Genomic DNA, 20,385 nt, shown 5'->3' on the forward strand with positions numbered 1-20,385 from the left:
GAAAACTGTACATTTGGAGAGTCTTAGATATGAAATATTATTTTCTATCAAAATCTTCAGTTCAGTGAATATATTTCCCACTATAAAAACTTCACCCCCTGAGAAATAGGTAGTACAATATAGTAGTATTAATAATAGGTCAGAACTTTTTTCTTTTGTTGTGTACAATTTTGACAGCTAAATCCAAATAAAAAAGATATATACCATATGTCTACCTTAAGTCACTATTAAATTCTGAAAATAAGAAACCCTTTTAAGGTTCTCTGACTACAGTCTTTTATTTTACTATATAATAAAACATAGGATATTTCATTAAATAAGTAAAAGAATGGGATTCTTTACTCAGTTATAAACAAGTTATATTTCCAGAATATGCCAGCACAGCTAACTGTGCCACAAGATACCTTTAAGTTTCCCAAAAAAGACAAAAAAAAATACTTCAAAGTAAAGGCACTGTTACTTTGAACACAGTCTTCTACACTACCTGTTCGGTCACGCCAGGATGCCGTGGGATTTCATAGGTCCTGCACTTAAGCTGGAGCACGGAGTCCTCATTCAAAAGCTGTGCGAGCAGGAGCACACCGTTCTAGAAGGAAGCAAAGAGGAGGGCTCTGCTCGTTTCCTTATGAATGGACCCGAACATGTATGGCCAGGCAGAGACTGTCGTTTCCCCACCAGTTTTCCACGGATATCAGGCACTCTTTTTCAGAAGAATACAGCTTCTCTTCTTGATAGGTTCTACCAAAACTTTCCACCATGACTTCCCCTGTCCCTGCTTCCACACCCACCCCCCACAGGAAGTAGCAACTACACATTCCCAAGCAGCAGGCAGTGAGTCACAAACGAGTATAATGGGGACACCTAACTAGATATTCCCGTCGAGCGGTGCTTTCTAACTGCTGAACACTCAGCTCACCTCCGTGTAGAAGCGTACGTAACCTGAAGTAAAGCCCACCACGATGCAGGTCCAGTCAGGACGCCCGGTGGAACTCCTGTCACAGACAAAATTTGTAATTTTTGTTATAATTTTGCTCATAAAGCAAAGCAGAGAAAACAAATAATTTCTTTATCCTTACCTCTTTTGGCTTGCTAGTGGGATACACAGAGCACTGGTTACACATTCTCTAAAAACAAAAACGAAATCGTATGTTTATCTAATGAATTTAGCAAGTACTTTTATTTCCCTCTACTTTAATGTTAAAGGGCAACCAATGGAAGCTGTGCCCCGTGAACCAGTTTTCTTCATTGCAGAAGTAAAAATACAGTAAAATTCCACATAAGGAGAATCATAAAAATTATTCGCGTAAAAGGTAAGGTCACATTCACTTGAGGTTAATGAAAACACTATTCTTCACTCTGTACCGTCACGAAAAGTACAAGAGAAAGCAAAACTTTACTGTGCGCATGGATTATACACAGAACTGAGGGACAGCAGGTCATTGTGGGCGGTCATTTCCTACCGGCCCCCTCTCCTCCGCGTCAGCCACGCATGGGGCACAGCACGGGAGGCACGTCGGTCACATCACAGGCAAACCCCACTTCGGTGGCTATGTTATTCTAGGGATTAACTGCATTTCACCTGGTTGGCTTCTTCCTTGATATTTTGCAGAAACTGCCCCTGATAATCCATTTCAAAGAACATGCTAGGTTGAGTGTCCCTAAAAGATTCTTTTTTAATGTGACATGTGGACTTGAAAAATCTTTCAGGAGCTCAGAGACTAAGCCCCCAAACTAAAATAACTCCTTCTTGGGACATGTGGATGGCTCAGTCAGTTAAGCGTCCGACTTCGGCTCAGGTCATGACCTCACAGTTCGTGAGTTCAAGCCCTGCATCAGGCTCTGCACGGACAGCTCGGAGCCTGGAGCCTGCTTCAGATTCTGTGTCTCTCTCTCTCTCTCTCTGCCCCTCCCCAGCTTGCGCTTTCCCTCTCTATCAAAAATAAATAAACATTTAATAAATGAAATGAAATGAAATGAAATGAAATGAAATGAAAATACTCCTCCTGACTGATTTTATTTTATTTTATTTTATTTTATTTTATTTTATTTTATTTTATTTTTCTCCTGATTTTAGTGTCAACCCTCAGGCCCATCACGAGCTTATTCAAGAAGCTGTGAACACTCTTGCCCCATACATCGTATTATGCAACCACTGAACAAAATCTTTTTGTTTGTTGTCTTTAAAGTAACTGAACTACTGTGTTTGCTTTGCACTGCTGACAGAAATTAAATGTCTTCAAATTCTTAGACTACACGGCTTGAGGTGAAATATTATCATTTACTTTGATAAGAGTAGAAAACGTTCCAGTGAGTAACTACAATGTGCCAACACGTATTATGGACTTCCACTTGTCTGTTGTCTTTTACCTGAATCCAAAGTCTGAAGTAGCTTACTCATCCTCATCAGACAGCTTTCAGTCATAAAAATTTAAGTGAAAACAGTTTTTGGCACCAGGTTCCAGGTTAGCAGCTCCACCAAATAATCAGGCTAGAGAATCGCTCTTATTGGGTCATTGGGAAACTTGAATTTACCAACTTGCCTTTCTGAAGTATTTGTGAGTTTTAAGAATTAATGTAGCACTGTCCCCTTTAAGTACAAGGCCAATGCTAACAAAGCAGAGAAAACAATGATTGCCTTGGACTTCGTGGCTGAATAAAATCAGTAATGAACACGGGAAACAACAAAATGTAGAAAGTATGGGATTCTCTCTGAGCTTCTCTTTAAATCCTCTGCAAACTAGTTTTTTTTTAAAAAGTAATCACGTGAGTAAAATTTAAATTTGCTGACCAGATCACGCTCCACAACCTCTAAGTTGGGATGAATATACATTCACTAAATACTCCAGTGATGAAACTTCTTGCTCTACAAGTCAAACAATTTCATACATACATTTAACAAGCTGAGAAACAAAACGTTAACTGGTACCTACCCTTCTTCAACATTTAAAGAACCACTCCAGCCAGCAGCAAATTGCATTTCTTCCTTTCCTTTATCACTGTATTTCCATTTTGCTGAAAAAATTATCATATAAAATAACTTTATAGCATACTAAAACAGTAATTTATAAATTTCACAGTTTCCCTTTAGAATAAGTACAGAATGTAATTGTTCTATATTAGTGGGTTTGGGTCTCTATAGGTAAATATTTAAAAAACTTTATAAGATTTTTATAAAACTCAACCTAGTCTCCTGGCCCGTAGTCTCTCCCCTCCTCCAATTAAATCCATCTGATGTCTCAGTTCTTGCAGAAGAAAACTATTCTTATGTACCACCCCATCTGTTGTATTTATGCAATGACTTTTATCTTCAGATGACAAAGAAGACTTTTCTATTAGATTTATGCTACAGGGGCGCCTGGGTGGCTCAATTGGTTAAGCATCCAACTCTTGATTTCGACCCGGGTCTCACGAACCGTGAGACGGAGCCCTCTGAACTGACATCACAGAGCCTGCCTAGGATTCTCTCTCTCCTTCTCTCTCCGTCCCTCCCCCACTCTCTCTCACTCTCAAAAGAAATAAATATTAAAAAAAGAAAAAGGCTTATGCTACAGAAGGATAAATCTACTTTGAAGACCATTCCACAGCCGTTTAATAATGTATGATCTGATTTTGATCAGTGAGGTTTTCCATATTTTATGTCAACCTTCATTTTAGTCTTCAACAAAAATTATGAACTGAAAATTTATGCCCACAGTGAGAAACTAGTGTCCTATGAGTTTTCAAAATATAGTTGAAAATCACCTCCATTCACATTATGACTAAGAAGGGGCCAGCGGCCTATTTAGCTCTGCCCGCCCCTTGCAAGAACCAGGCAATGCCCAGTTCTGCCTCTGAAGAGCCACATAACCACAGCTAAAGTATCTGCAGCCAAGAAAGAAAAGCAGAGGAAACAAACAGAATCGAAAGAAGGAAAGAGAATGAGAGGTACAAAAAAACTGAAAATAAGTGTTATACAAAACATGAAAGTACACTGTAGAACGCCACCATATAATGCATACAAGTAACATTTTTTCTTTCTAGCTAACCCATTTCCGTCCTATTCTATGCATCAAAATAAAAGGCACTAAAAATAATAAGAGTACTTACGCACTAGAAAAACAGCTTTTTGCTCTCGAGCTATAACCATAAGATCATTGGTCGGAGATAAGGATAAAACACAGTCTTGCAGCCAGGAAGTTTTTTGTGCTTTGCAAGTATTTCCTTCTTCTTCCTGTGGGTAAAACTTCAATTACAGTGTATGTAAAAATATTGAGAGTACTGCATCTCAGCTTATCTGCCTTGAGGAACAAGGGGGAAGAAAAAGGGATAAAGAAACCTTCCTATTTCTTTTTAAAAGTCTCAATAATATTCCTTATCAAAACACGTCAAAGATGACCAATAAATAAAATATCCACTACAAACAAATCTGTTTTGAATATTAATGCAGAAAGTTTTAACATAAGCACATATAAACTAGTAAGACATTAAAAGAATGTCATACAGAGATCATTCCAAGAATGACTCACTGTTAGAAGCTTTAGTGAATAATCCAATTCCAGAGAGACAGCTAAGGTATCTGCAGCTACACGGCAAAGAAAAAATTCTCTGATGTTTATGTTGTAGGGTCTGTAAATGTACTGGATAAATTTGATACTTTTTTCTTCATTTGAATTGAAAGATGTTTTCATTTTTTATTGAAAAATTACTTAAAAAATAATTAAAAAGAGGAAAATCCCCATGGTTAAGAATTCGAAGGATCTAAAATGGTCTTCTAAGATGGTCTCTCTCACACTCTAGAACTCTAGCTGCCTATTTACTCTGGAGACAACCAGTGCAGTGAGGGTGTATTTCCAGGGACGCTTTATGCACATACAAGCAAATACATTACTCTCCTTTACCTTCTCTTATACAGACTACACACACAGTCCTCTTTACTTTTTTTCTCTTAACATATGCCTGAGACTTCATTCCCCATGAAGTTTTTCTTAAGGGTGCATAATACTCCACTGTAGAGATACACCATGATTTATTTCACCAGTCCCCTATTAATGGGCATCTGTGATGTCTACACTCTTCTGCTGCTACAAATGATGATACAGCGAATAACTTCATACACTTGTCAGTTTGTGTGGGAGCATATTAGCAGGATAAATTCCTAGAAGTGAAATTGCCAGGTCAAAGGTAATATGTATTAGTAAATTTGCTATCTAAATTGTGTTCCACAGAGGTAGTATTAATTTATAATCTGACCAGCAAGTTTTGAAAGTGCTTGCGTCCCCACAGACTTTTCAAAAGATGCTTTAACTCTGGATCTCTGTCAATGCAACAGACGACAAATGCTACCTCAGTATACTGCCTTCTTATTAATGAGAACATTTTCTCATATGCTTAAAAGTCTTCTCTATGAATGCTCTGTTCCTTTCCTTTACACATTTCCTGATGGGTTGCTACTCCTTTCCTCATTTATTTGTATATATTGTTTACATACAAAGAAAACTGGCCTTTTTTTTTTTAATTTTTTTTTTTAACCTTTATTTATTTTTGAGACAGAGAGAGACAGAGCATGAACGGGGGAGGGGCAGAGAGAGAGGGAGACACAGAATCGGAAGCAGGCTCCAGGCTCTGAGCCATCAGCCCAGAGCCCGATACAGGGCTCGAACTCACAGACCGCGAGATCGTGACCTGAGCTGAAGTCGGACGCTTAACCGACTGAGCCACCCAGGCGCCCCAAAACTGGCCTTTTGAACATAAGAGTTGCAATAGTTTTTCCCAGTCAATATGGTAGTTTAACGTGTTCTATGTAGACATTTTTCAATGTTATGCAGCTAAATTTTCGATCTATTCTTTTTGGTTTCTAAGCTTTCAAAGCTTTACTCAAACCCACCCAGTGGCTCTTAGACTGAACTAAACAGCAGGACATGGGGAGAGAGGGGATGACATGTAGGCTGTTCGTTCTTTCTTCTTAATCTACACATTTTTACTTTTTTTAAACTTAGCAAATAGGAATCATGTAGATTTCTGGAAAAATTCCTTGTTTTATTAAAGTTCTATTTTTCTAAGGAATTCTGCTACCCAGTTTGGTGCTCTTAATGTGTACTTTCCTATACGTAAATTAGGGAGAAAATTCATCCCCTAAAGATGAAAGTAACATAGCAAAGGCTAGTTGTAGTTCGCCTCTCTCTGGGCCCACAATTGCTGCTGTAGAATACAGTCTCTGTTTAGGCAGCGCACACCCAGGACTCCTCAGAGTGGCTCAGCTGTGGCTGAAGACAACCCTGCCCTGGGGTTTCCTCCCCAACAACTGAGATTCCGACTGTACCAACTTCGAGGTGCAGGACTTTTCAAGTGATGGAGCATCTCACCTTCAGCCAGGCCGCTAGAAGCAGGGTGAGTCACACGGGGATGTGTGGGTACTGTGATAAGAAGTCAGGGGTGCCTGAAACTCTGACTTTAAAATTTCCATCTTAGTGCAATAAGAAAGAATCAAAACATCGTTCCAGAAAGGTGATACAGTCCTAATCTTAGCAAATTCTATACAAACAGGTTTCTTCCTTTTATTACACTCCCAAAATGAGGTTCAAACAACAGATCCTGAAAATCTTCTAAAAGTTACTTCGCACTAAGGCACATTAGGGGCGCCTAGGTGGCTCAGTCGGTTAAGTGTTCAACTCTTGACTTCAGCTCAGGTTATGATCTCATAGTTCAGGAGACTGAGTCCCACGTTGGGCTCTGTGCTAACAGCTCAGAGCCCGCTTCAGATTCTCTTTCTCTCTTTCTGCCCCTCCCTGGGGTGTGTGCATATGCGCGCACTCTCTCTCTCCCAAAATAAATAAACAAACATTTTTTTAAAAAGCACATTATTTCTTTTTCATGTTTATTTGTCTTGAGAGAGAGAGAGAGAGAGAGAGAATGAGAATAAGTGGGGGAGGGGCAGAAAGAGGGGGAGAGAGAGAGAATCCTAAGTAGGGTCCATGTTGTCAGAGGCCAACATGGGACTCTCTCTCACAAACCAGGAGATCATGACCTGAGCCGAAATCAAGAGTCAGCTGCTTAACTGGCTGAGCCATCCAAGAGCCCCAAAAGCACATCATTTCTATGTTTCTGTCCTAGGTTTTCAAAATAATGCCACTAACAAGGATTAGACCTACATGTTTATATTTGCTGAAAAGACAGAGTAAAAGAAATTCAAAGATGGAAGGATTTAAAAGCTAACTGATTCAAAACCTCATTTTATAATAAAGAAAACAGAGTCTCAGGGAGGAACAGAATCCATGTCGGAGCCCGGACTAGAACCCATGCCTCCTGACATTTAATTCAGGTGGTCTTCCCATTTCATCACCCTGCCCGGTCATCCTGGGGTACAGCTGTTAACAGCCCTCCGAGAAGATGGGTCTTCCCCTGGGATCTGACTCTACTCTCCTAGTCAATGAAAGCCTTTTCTCAAACGATTACTACTACTTATCACTTTATCCCAGGCCAACCTTCCCACAGTTTTTGAACCGATTTGGAACCGCAGGGCACTACTTGAACATGTGAGCCAGCGTACCCTACAGATATCTCTCTAGGCCTTCCTTCAAAACTACTTCCCCTCTCATTTCTGTCTTTCTGTGCCCAGTGCCAGGTCCTATCCCTCCATCCTGTTCCTTTACCTTCTCTCAAACTTACTGCTACCTATTTATTCTCTGCTATTCTCTGCTACCTATTTATTCTGTGATGGTACTTGTCCCACACTAGACTCCAAGTCTTCTAATTGGCCAAGCCCGTGCCTGGTAGGACTCAAGTCCACACATCACACGGCCCACTGACACACAGACAAGTGGATAACGGCATTCCCATGCCTCCTTTCTTATATTCATAAAGATAATGGAATAACCCAGAAATCACTCTTACACATGAAACTCTACATCAACAAACAACCGATTCAAAGCTAGCATCCTTAAGTAATAGTATCCTCAGTAATGTTTTCCCTTAAATAGTTCAAGATTCTGGCTGATATACCATACCCGTGGAAAACACAAGTTAGAAAGATGTAAAAAGGGACAAAGTACTACCCTCTTAGTTGAGCCTAGAGCTCAGCTCTGTCTGCCACCATCCCAGCAAATGGACAAGCAATCCCAGAAGCAAGCACGAATTCTGCCCTGCAAGAACTAACCAAGATGAAAGTTTGGGAAACATACCACTTACTTGGAAACAAATTCAGAGAAACTACTCCACTGGTTACCTGCCTAACCCTGCTTCGCCATCTCACAAATGTGCCTATCTAATAATATGAAGCCAGAAAAAGAAACTTCACGTGAATTAGCAGTCTAGTTTCTGGCATTTCAAACATTTTCAGGTTTTACTCCAAGAGGGAGAAAACCAAGCTCTGTCACTCTTCACTGCATTTTCTTTTCTAGGTCCTCTTTACCTCTCCATCTTTCCTTATGACACAGATCTGCCCTGTTTGTCAGGGCAGAGGGGGGCATGTACAAGCAGGAGTTCTACATTCTAAAAACAGGTTAGAAAATACTATCGTATGATTATATTACATAACATTATCATCATTAGGGTTTGATATGCCCTAAAATTCTAGATCTCAAGTCTTGCTGCTTGGGCATGATACTAGCTTGTCATGAAATGCACGGCAGTGAGCTCTTAGTACAAGCTCAGTGGCTTCTGGATGTGCAGTCACACGGGGCGGGGGGAACATGGGGGAGCATCTCGACCTACAGAACCATAAGCCCCTGGTCATGTGTAATTCCAAAGACACAAAGACATTCTTTGTCCCTAAGACACAGTATTCGAGGTTAGCAGACTGAAGATTAAAAGCCTCTAAGGACAGTAACCAAAAATAAATCATATCCTTAAAATTACCAACAGAGGTAAAGATGCATTGTTTCTTCATAACTAGGTGTTTCTCTCTAAGCTTAATTAGCTATTTATTTTGCCAAACAGTGTAAACTGTGCCAGAATATTAGGAAGTAAATCTAAAAACTGAAAGCCACCAGGAGGGCGGGAGAAGAAACCTCATGTAAATCAAATTTCTTTCAATAAACCCTCAACCTCAAAAAGAAAAAACAAATCTCCAGGTAAATCAGGATGGCGCATCAACAATGAACATGCTATCTACAAAGGCAAATACAGAACCGAAGGATGGAAAAGTACGTGTCCTAAATTGTTCTACGATGTCTGCTACGTTGTACCCAAGCAATGTGGCGTGTCGAAATCAGGTCACAGTACCGTGACATCTCTTCCCACAATAAAAAAATCTTTCCGCACCATTGTGAGTAGAGGACAGCAGGCCTATCAAGAAGTGTTTGGCACTGATGTGACTTTAGGTTTGGTCACTTAACTCCAGGGAAGAGAGCAGCCATGGTCCTGGTGATTTGGAAGATGTTCACTGCAACATCTGCCACTCACTCACTATGTGCCAGAATCTGGGTTAAACGCTTTACACATAAATCTTAATTCTCACAGTAACTCTATGAAGGTATGTTAGTACCCCAGTTTTGAGATGGAGAAACAGATACTTAAGAAGATAACCCCCCTTCCCGGGTTACACAGTTGGGGCAGAGATAGGAACCCAGGCTTTGGAGTTCCCCTGTGCCACTCCCACACGACACTGCTGAGGGAAGCTGGTCCCCTCTAAGGACATCTGCAACAGCACCTTTGATTCCTGCCTGCTCCACTGCTCTCCTCGCTGTTGACACTGGGAGTGACCAGGCAGAATGACTGACGCTGTGTCCAGAACTAAAGGGATGAAGAGAAGCTCTACCCCACTTGCTGGCTAAGAGGCAAGTGCCCCTCAGTGACGGAAGAAGTAAAGAAGGAGGGACGTGGATCAAGTGAGGTCTAACCTAATCCAATTCAGCCACTTGGTTGACTACGGTGACCTTTTTTGCAAAGGCTTGTCACGTATTTAATAATCTTGTTCAACTAGTCTCTTTTTAAAGAGAGCCAAGAAATAGTCCCGTCCCATTCAATGTAATTAAACATTGAACGAATGGACATATCGAGAGTCTTTATCAAATTAAAAAGGTCATGAATGCTGCAATAAATGCTAAGAAGTATGAAATTAAGCTTTGCCTTGAAAGTACTCAAACCTTACTGGGTGGTTTAATAGCTCACTCCGGGCTTCTCAGCCTCAGCAACTCTGACACTTCGGGCTGGAACTTCTTTACTGGAGGGGCTGTTCTGCGCACTGCAGATACTTAGCAGCACCACTAGCCTCTACCCACCAAATACCCACAGCATTTCCCAGTTGGGACAACCACCGATGTCTCTAAACCCTGCTGAATGTCCCCTGCAGAGCAAAATGTTATGAGCCACTGATTTAGCTGAATAAGAAACACACTGTAAAGTTGTTTTTTTTTTTTAATTACCATGGGATCAACACCGTCCCTCACCCATGTGCCATAATCTCCCCCGGCCGGCTGATGGGATTACACAATTGTATAAAGAAAGAGAAGGAGCCATAGAGACTATGTGACTCAAAATCCTCATTGTCCAGAAAAGGAAACCAAGGCTTGGAAAGAATAAATGGATTGTCACTAACCACACGAATGCCACAGGTAATAAATTTAAAGTAATACACATTCATACGGTCCTTGGACACTTTACCTGGCAGGTCTGGTTCCCTACCTCTAAAATCGGGGACTGGACGAATAGTCCAGATAAGGGGGAAGAACGAGGCCACGGTCTGTGGGTCAGAACCCCTGAGGAGGTCCCGATCCTCGATGTCTCGCACCTTTCTCCCTGCCTTGGTCCATCCCACACAACACACTACAGGAGGGAAGCCCACTTCCACGTGCCAGCGCTGTATCAGGACAGAAAGACAAGAGCAAAGAGAATTCTCGGGCTTCACGTTCTTCCCTCCTCTGGGGAAGACAGAGGGACAAGTACACAGTAGTCAGACAAGGGGGCATGGGAGGGTCACCAGACCAGACTGGGGCTGGCAGGGTGGAGGGTCAACAACAACAATGGAAATAACTCCTAAGCTAAATCCTGCAGAGAGAGTAGAAGGTAGCCAGGTTGGGGGCAGCAGGAGAGAGGAAGAGAAGGTGGACGTTCCTAGACTATTTCCGCACCCTAGTTCTCTAGAAAACCACGAATTCGATATATTTGAAGGCCTACAGGCAACAGAGCCAGCAAGGGGCTGCTGTCACGGACAAGTCCAACAGTGTGAGGTAAGAGGGTCCACTGCAGCAGCAGGCAGGTGATGAAGAACTTCTGTCTACTGTGCTGAGGTACTTACACTTGATCTTGTGAAACGAGCTGGTCAGATCTGCACTCTTTCTCAAGTGTGCACATATTTTAAACTTAAAAAAAAAAACTTCAAGATGTAAGGCAGATATAAAGGTGATTAGCATTTGCTTGTGATAGGAAAAAAAACAAAAAAAACAAAGAACAAAAACTAAATGTCCCTCAACAGGAGTATGGTTAAATAAATCTCAGTACGTCTACACAATGAGATGTTCAGCATTCCTTTAAAAGAACTAGATGATTTATATCTGCAGATATGAAAAAACCTCCAAATTACATTAAGCAGAAAAACAAAGAGGTAGAACATGAAAGCCACAAGGACTTTCCGGTAAGAGAGGAATAAACAAGGGGCGCCTGGGTGGCTCAGTTAGTTGAGTGATTGACTTGATTTCAGCTCAAGTCATGATTTCACGGTTTGTGAGTTCCAGTCCCCCATCAGGCTCTGCACTGACAGTACAGAACCTGCTTGGGATTCTCTTCTCTGCCCCTCCTCCATGTGTACTCTCTCTCAAAATAAATAAAAGAACTTTTTTAAAAAAGAGAGAGGGATAAATACATGAATTTTCCCCTTACTCTCCCCAGTGCCCTCAACCCTACTAAAAACAGCAGTTACAGAGTTTGCTTAAAGATAAAGACCAGGAAGGGCAAAAAGAATGAGAGGAGAAAAGCCACTAGAAAGCAGAAGGGCAGGTGCCAACAGATTCCACAGTCCCTAGAACTGACCACAGGCTTAGGAACCGGTACCAGGTCCCTCGGGAAAGGAGGGCAAAGATGTGGCTCAAATCTGGAGGCCTCGCTGAACATGTGTTTGAGCAACAGTCATGTCTCCTGACCCCTCCCCCCCACTGCCCAGGCAGATGGCTGTCCCACCCTTCCCAGCTGAAGACCACGGGCCCATCACTAAGCCAAAATGTACAAGCTACCCTACAGGAACGCCTGAGGAGTACAGATTTGAAATGAAATTAACCAACGATAAGCAAGAGCAGGAAAAAGTGGTGGCTGGCTGTGATGGGGAAACTAAAGGCAGCTCTCCTTCAAACATTTAGGCATAAATAAGGCCACCAAGACAGAGCCTGGACTACTTGTTGACCTGTGGCCAAAGACTGAGGAACAACTTTATGTTCACCTTTCATCACTGGCAAACAATCTTTTAGCTGCACTTTTCACACTAACAGACCAACTCACCAGAATCTATTAAAAACAAATCAATGGCCATATAGGTCAAAAGTTCTGAAGCCCCCAAAGAGGCCAAGGGATTTTAGAAACAGGCAGGAGGAATAGTAGAAAGAAGGACTGAGTTACACTGAAAGCCATGAGCTAGACCCAGGTTTTTGAACTTTAGGACAACTGACATTTTGGGCTGGAAAATTCTTTTAGAATGCTGTCCTGTGTACTGTAAGGTGTTTAGCAGCGTCCCTGTCCTCTACCCCCTGAGATGCACCTTCCCCCAAGTTGTGACAACCTAAAATTTCTCTCGACAGTGCCAAATATCTCCCAAGGGGACAAAATCACCTCCAATTGAGAATCACTAGGCTAGACCCAGCATGTAGTAACATTAACAGGAAGGTCATTGGCAAAATGAGTGTTTCTAAGAGTCAAACACCAAAATCTCAATGAGAGCCCACCTTAGTAAGGAGAACCTCTGTAGCCATTTCCCCTTTTGTAAAAGAACCTAAAACATAACCTTGGTATAACTTGGGTGCTCTCCTCTGCCTGTGGCCAATCTGGTGCTTAGGTCTCTTATGCGGTGGGTGACTCCAGAGTCTAATGACACTAAAATAAGGCAAAATATTTTCCAGTATTATCCCAGATTATTAATGTTCTAAGAATCTCTAATCAGGTCATGCTATATCCAATTTCTCAGTCTATAAACAAACATTTCTCTGGGGCCCTCTCTCTGGCCAGCATGCATTCATTTCTTGTTAATCTGCTAAATCAAATTGTAAACTGTACTACACCACTTTCTGTAAAACAGACAAAACACATTCCAAAGTGTCTTCTGAATGGAAATTTTCCACGCATCCTACCTTAACTGAAGGCCTCAACCCAGAAGCTTCTGTGTTTCCTGAAACCATTGCCCTGCAAATCCTGGATTCTCTATTTCCTACCGTTTGGACTTAATACACCAATGAAGGAAAGCTTATTAAATCTGCCTTAAAATTAAACCTTGTCCAGCTTCTTCCTTAACTGCCTCCATTTCTATTACTGCATGAGGCTGAGCAAAATACCCCCCCTGATCACTTCTTCCCCAAAGCAAACAAATTATAATCTAAACTAAAAGCCCTTGTAACCACACTGTAGAAAATACAGCAAAGCTATTTACTATCAGAGGATCATTCACCGGTAGGTGTTATAGTATAACTATGTTCTTTTACTTTGGGCAAGTAGGAATCCCTTAAGCTTATTTTTTGCACTTGTACACAAAGAGTTATTTGGGGCATTTTTATAGACTGAATTGTGTCCTCTCAAAATTCCCACGTTGAAGCCCTAATTCCTGATGGGACTGTTACCTGGAGATGGGGCCTTTAAGGGGGTAACTAAGGTTAAATGAGGTCAGAAGGGCAGAGCCTTAATCTGACAGACTGGTTATCCTTATAAGAGGAAGAGACACCATGACTCACTGCTCTCTCTTTGCACACAGAGGAAAGGCCACATAAGGACACAGTGAGAAGGTGGCTGTGTGCAAGCCAGGAAAAGGGGTCTCACCAGAAGCCAACTCTGACAGCACCTTGAACTTGAACTTCTAGCTTTCAGAAATGTGAGAAAATAGGGGCACCTGGGTGGCTCAGTTGGTTAAGCGTCCGACTTTGGCTCAGGTCATGATCTCACGGTCCATGAGTTCGAGCCCCATGTCGGGCTCTGTTCTGACAGCTCGGAGCCTGGAGCCTGTCTCAGATTCTGTGTCTCCCTCTCTCTCTGACCCTCCCCCATTCATGCTCTGTCTCTCTCTGTCTCAAAAATAAATAAACATTCAAAAAAAAAAAAATTAAAAAAAAAAAAAAAAGAACTGTGAGAAAATAGATTTCTGTTAAGAGCCCAAGTCTGTAGTATTCTGTTACAGCAGCCAAGCTGACTCACGTAGGCATGAAATACCTACAGAAGAAAGAGATTTGTCCTCTAACGAAAGCTATCCTTAAAGTTCCTAAGCCTACCCATGTCACAAATGTATCCTTTCCTGAACATGGTGGCTACTGCTGATAAAGGGTATTAGAATATGCTTTCTTCACTGAGCCCTTATTATAGCGGACATCTCAGAATCACAGAAAGCTGAAGACGCTTCTCCCATCCTTAAAAGAGCTTTGTCCACACTGGTGCCAAATCTTTCTGATTACAGAAACCCTTCCCTCTTTTCTGCCAAAAATAAGAACCTACTCTCAAAGAGCTGACAGACTTATGGAGATAAAAGCACCCCGAAGTTTTTAGTTTTCTGCTGGACGCACTAACAGCCAGCTGGCCTCCAGGCCGGCATTCGGTGCTCGTGGTGGCTGTTGCTATGCTTTACTCTTAGCTACCCCACCTGTGGCTCATCTGCACACCACTGCAGCCCCCCTAAAGACCAAAACACAACACCTCTCCAGTGTCAGACTATTCTCCTCTGCTGTTCATAATGACCACAACCCAGTGGTGGAGAACGCTACCATTGTTTTTACAGTTACAGCACCTTGACGCAGCCATAAATTGATTGCAAGACTTGTCTCTTATTCCAATACTGGTCTCAACTTCAATGTGGACAAGACCTACAAGTGAGACTCTCAGGAAAGGCAGGTTTTGAGTTTGTTGTCTGTTCCTTTATTTTAATTTAATTTAATTTAATTTTATTTTATTTGAGAGAGAGAGAGAGAGAGAGGGAGAGAGGAAGACAGGGGCAGAGAGAGAGGGAGGGAGGGAGAGAGGGAGAGACAGAAAGAGAAAGAGAGAGAGAGAGAGAATTAATCCCAAGCAGGCTCTGTGTTATCATCACAGAGCCTGCTGCAGGGCTGGATCCCACAAACCGTGAGATCATGACCTGAGCTGAAATCAAGAGTCAGTCACTTAATCGAGGGCCACCCAGGTGCCCCTTGCTGTCTATTCCTAACAAGAGACAGTAGAAAGTTCCTTCTCCATTCTGACAAGGTGGCTACCTCTCTTACCTTGACTACGGCATGCAATTCGTACATCTGCCGAAATTTATTCTGATTCTTGTTATGCCTCTAAAGCTGGCTATGCCTTTGGAATTTTCATGATCCTAGACAGTAGCAGAAATAACACAAGTCTCTTACCTCAGTTAATATTTCCAATAGCCCTGGTATCAACCATTTTGCTCAGCAAAACCTCACCTCCTAGTGATGTTATGCATGGACAGTGATGATGCTGCAGTGTAAGGCAGCAATCACATCCTTTCGCCTGGCCATCCTGCCATTTTTGTTCTCACTACCGAACAGTCTCCCTTCACAAAGATGCTGTCTTACTTTAAGGACAGGATCCAAATTCAAAGAAGCTCTGTTAAATACAGCAGGATCATTTTAACACCAGGTAACATCTCAATATCACTATCCTGGCCCACTTTTGTTGTCATTCAAATACCTTCTCCTTTGCCATGTATATAAGATCCTGACAAGGCACAAGGGTTCAAAGGGGGATAATCAGAACAGTTAGGAATGACTTGTACACCCAAAATTGTCGTCAACTGTCTCACTGGCCGTGTATGCCAAATCCACTGTGTGAGAAAATCAGTTAAGACAAAGAGAACAATCTACCATCATCCACAAGGGCCATTTGTAAACAACCAAATTTTATCCAAATGAAGAAATGTGCTACACGTAAGTTAATGTGTTTTGGACTGAGTAGAAACATATTTCAGCTTTTTACTGAAACAGTTAAAAGAAGTTTTACTCCTAAATTTAGGATAGCCTTACCAATAAACAGAAGTTGGCACGCCTTAACAGACGCAAAGAAAGTATAAGAATATACACACTCTAACCAGGCGATCATTGCTCACATCACCCAGGATCAGCTGGAACAGTGGCACATCAATATAAAATCTTATAATATAAGCCAGCCCATGAAAAGTCATGAGTATGAGAGACACAACTAACTAATCAAAAGACCCACTACAACTTACTCCACAGAGCAGCAAAGGTGAGCTTTCTAAATCAGAAATAGTGTGGTTTCTGATCACATTTCTGATCTAAACTCCAGGGCCGCCTGGGTGGCTCAGTTAAGCGTCCAACTTCAACGCAGGTCATGATCTCACAGTTCAGGAGTTTGAGCCCTGCACTGGACTCTCTGCAGTCACCCCAGAGCCCGCCTCGGATCCTCGGGCTCCCTCTCTCTCTGCCCCTCCCCCACTCACACTTTCTCTCTCTCTCTCTCTCTCTCTCTCTCTCTCAAAAATAAACATTAAAATAAACTCCACAGGGCATCTGGATGGCTCAGTCAGTTAAGCATCCAACTTTGCCTCAAGTCATGATCTTGCTGTTTATAAGTTTGAGCCCTGCGTCAGGCTCTGTGCTGACAGCTCGTAGTCTGAAGCCTGCTTCACATTCTGTCTACTTCTCTCTGCTCCTCTCCTGCGTGCTCTCTCTCTCTCTCTCTCAAAATAGATAAACATTAAAAAAAAATTTTTAATAAAAAATAAAAATAATAAACTCCAAATTCATAAAGCCTTACATCAGGACTATTGCTTCTCTGACCCCAAATTGTAGCTTCGATCATTTTCTACTCTGGTACGTTACAATGCCACGAGGAAGTACACACTTAGAGAAGGCAGACTGTCATGTGAGCCAAAAAGCAGGGATATGACACACTATCAGTAAACTAACCCCCTTAATATTATCAGGTTAATTAATATTACATCTAGTATTTAATATTTATTAATATTAATACTTAATATTACAGAAAATGTAACAGACACACAACTCTCCAACTATGTCATTCACTAGGAAAAATCCATTCCAGAAAGAACCAACTATGCCCCAGTAGACACAGTAAGATGTAGGCCTCTAGGTCTGTAAATAAATACCGTAACTCAGCACCAGCACCCTTTTAGATGTTTAACAGTAACTGCCCCAATGGAACCTCCCCGGAGATCACAAATGCGTGTGTCCACTTTAACGCGCAACGTCTGTGAGGTTTATTCCAGAAAACCTCAAACTTACCCAGGAGCTTGTTGTATTACTCACAACAGTCACTTAGCTATAGGTTTCTAGAAAACAAATACTGTACGTAGCCAACGCCACATGCAAAGTAGCTACCAGTCACACCGCCTCTTTCTGAGAGGTTCTCCAAGCACACCCATCTCCTCCTGAGAGGTTTACTCACGCGGTCATGCGGAGCCTCCAACCCTCTTTACACACACCCCCTCGCCTTTCTTTCCGCCCCCATAGTAGCTAATGAGACCTCTGGTGGATGCCCCATCAGAGGGCAGCATTAAGAGGCAGGCTGACATCCCACGGAGTGGCCGGGTATAAACACTATGCCCCACCGTCTGCAAATGTCCTGTACTGGGTAGTGATGAAGAGACTCCATCAAATCCTCATATGAGCTCTGGGTGTGAAACAAAGAAGAGAAAAGAATCCAAGACAACCACAAATGAAAGACACAAATAACAGCCATGAAACAGTGTAGATCGTGAGTAAGCGGAAGCCAGTCGGTCTTGGTAAAAACAGAGACAGAGTACAGCTGAGTCCCCATGATGACACCGCACTAGAGGGGCAAGGAACAAGGTGTCTATTTGCTGAAGTGACGGTGTAACAAGTTCCTCGAGCTGCATTACATCTTATTCAACACATTCCAATTCTCCGTAAGGCCTTCTGAACTGGTTTCCTGTTCTTAATCTCCCCACGGAGCTTTTCCACCAACTGGCACGACGTAGCAGGCTCCGCTTCCTGCAACACAATGCTCTTCCATTTCTCCCTCAAACCTATTCTAGTTTTCCCCACCATCCATCCAGCTGCTCAAGCCAAACGCCTGCTCAAGCCAAAAACCAAAAGTAAGTTTTCTTTTTAGAAAGAAACTTGTAGTGGGTATTTTCAAACACTGCCAAAAATGAAGAGACTGGTACCTATCACCCGGCTTTAGGGAGTACCAACACCTTGCCAAGGATGTTTCATCTACTCTTCATCACATCCCAAGATCACAGAAGTAAATCCTCGGTTTTTTTCCCTTTCATCCCTCACAACCAACTGAGAGCAAAATCTTATTATCTCTAAACTTATCCTGAATCCATCACTATCTCATTTTCACTAATATCACCTTAGGGGAAGCCATCATCATTTCCCAGCTACACTACCACAACAGCTTCCTAACTGCTCTCCCTGCTTCTACTTTCGCTCCCTATTTCAACTTATCCCAAAAAGCAGCGAAGATGAATTTTAAAAGTGAGAAGTCAGCTATGTGCGGTTTCCTATCACATTTACAAGAACTCCAAATTCACAAAGCCTTACATGAAGCCCGCCAATTTCTCTGACCCCATCTCATAGCCTCCAGTCCTGCCAAGCCACACTGGCCTTCTTTATGTCCTCCAAATTCCAAGCCCAGTCCTGCCACAGGGCCTCTGCATGAGCTGTTGCCCTGGCCTGCAATGTTCTTTGCCAGATCTTCACGTCGCTGACTCCCTGTTGTCTTTCAGACCGCAGCTTAAATGTGGCATCCTCTAAAAAGCCTTCCTAGGCCACCCAAGCTATAGTAGTCACTTGATCACTTGCCATCACATCACCGTTTGAATCCCCTACATAACTCTGATTACCACCATTTGATACTTTTATCTATCTTTCTGAAAAAAAATTTTCTCTCCCCATTAGAGTATAAGCTGCTAGAACAGGGATGATAAGAAGATCTACCCAATATATATGTTCATTCTTCTTTCTTCATAAAAAATTGTAATTTTGTTCAGTCATGGGCCTCAGGAGACGTTGACCCTTTATCTTCCAACTCGAGGGAATGGTATGACTGACTGATGAAAAATCTATCCCCTGCCAGTGACTAGTTCAAAAATGAGTGTCTGGCCTTATTCTGGCCAAGAAGATACAGGCAAGGCTCGCTAGAGGTTTCTGAAAAAGTTGTTCCCTGCTCCTGTAAGAGTCTGTTTTCTCCCTCTGGTCACGAATGAAGAAACATGGTGCCACACTCCATCTAGAGAAAAACAATCTTTAGGATGAAGTCAGTACTGTATATGCAGAGGAGACAGAAGGAAAAAACTTAAGTCCTTGATGACATAGTTGAATCTCCTGATCAAACAACCTATGAGTCCATACTACCTCTGACTTCCTTCTATACGAGCTAATGAATCTCCTTGTTATTTAAGCCAGTTTAGGTTAGATTGTCTATTACTGATAGATGAAAATACATCCAGGGACTTCCTCTACTTACTCATTGCTATACTTCCAGCATCTAGAAAAATGCCTAGATTATGATGGGCACTTAACAAATATGTGTTGAATAAGTAGAGGAGTCTAAAATAATAACTAATCAAGGAGAAAGAATCCTAAAACAGTTATTCTCCATTCAGCCTGCTTAGCTGGCTGACTTAAAGTCATTAAATCCTTAAGAAAGGTATCTACTTGGGGTGCCTGGGTGGCTCAGTCAGTTAAGCATCTGACTCTTGACCTCGGCTCAGGTCATGATCTTACAGTTTGTGAGATCAAGCCCCCCATCGGGCTCCATGCTGACAGCAGCACGAAGCCTGCTTGGGATTCTCTCTCTGTCCCTCCCCTGCTAACACGTGCACATGCTCCCTCTCTCAATATAAATAAATATATACCTTAAAAATAAAAATATTTGCTTAAGTACTATTAAGTAAGCATAAAGATGTCCTTGACAAAGGTTTTCAAATGTCGACCTAACACTGGAATGTGTCACCATCATTACAAAAGGAAAATGCCACTTTCAAAAAGCATGCATACATTTATAAAGACTTACAGGTTCTTGGGGTTCTGTTTCTTCCCATGCTCCCCAACCATCATCTTCCCAGCTTGTTGATTTACCTATTATTAAAAAAGATGAAAAGTGCTTACATGAAACAAAGAGCTTAACAATATTTTTAAAAACATTCCTCTAAACATAATAGAACACCTGATATATATATATAAATACATATTATATAAATATAATGTTGGCATTAAGGAAGAAAAAGGTAAACTATACAATGGCAAAATTTTGCTGTACGTAATAATTAGGAAACATTCG

The 20,385-nt window shown here is 41.9% G+C and overlaps 1 protein-coding gene across 4 annotated transcripts in view; it reads right to left on the minus strand.

Moving 5' to 3' along the window:
* Positions 1–20,385, minus strand: part of RAB3GAP2 (RAB3 GTPase activating non-catalytic protein subunit 2) — a 101,536-nt gene that overhangs the window by 60,375 nt on the left and 20,776 nt on the right. For 2 of the 4 annotated variants that reach the window (XM_049634571.1, XM_049634569.1), the window contains exons 2-7: positions 20,119–20,183; positions 4,087–4,210; positions 2,931–3,012; positions 1,077–1,124; positions 917–992; positions 485–586 (exon numbers count right to left, since the gene is read on the minus strand). In XM_049634571.1, the coding sequence (XP_049490528.1) occupies positions 485–586; positions 917–992; positions 1,077–1,124; positions 2,931–3,012; positions 4,087–4,210; positions 20,119–20,183 (497 nt within the window). Of the gene's footprint in view, positions 1–484; positions 587–916; positions 993–1,076; positions 1,125–2,930; positions 3,013–4,086; positions 4,223–20,118; positions 20,184–20,385 lie in introns of all 4 variants that reach the window. The other 2 variants (XM_049634570.1, XM_049634568.1) reach the window with 1 other exon arrangement.

This window comes from Panthera uncia, chromosome F1 (assembly GCF_023721935.1).
Source record: "Panthera uncia isolate 11264 chromosome F1, Puncia_PCG_1.0, whole genome shotgun sequence".
NCBI lineage: Eukaryota > Metazoa > Chordata > Mammalia > Carnivora > Felidae > Panthera > Panthera uncia.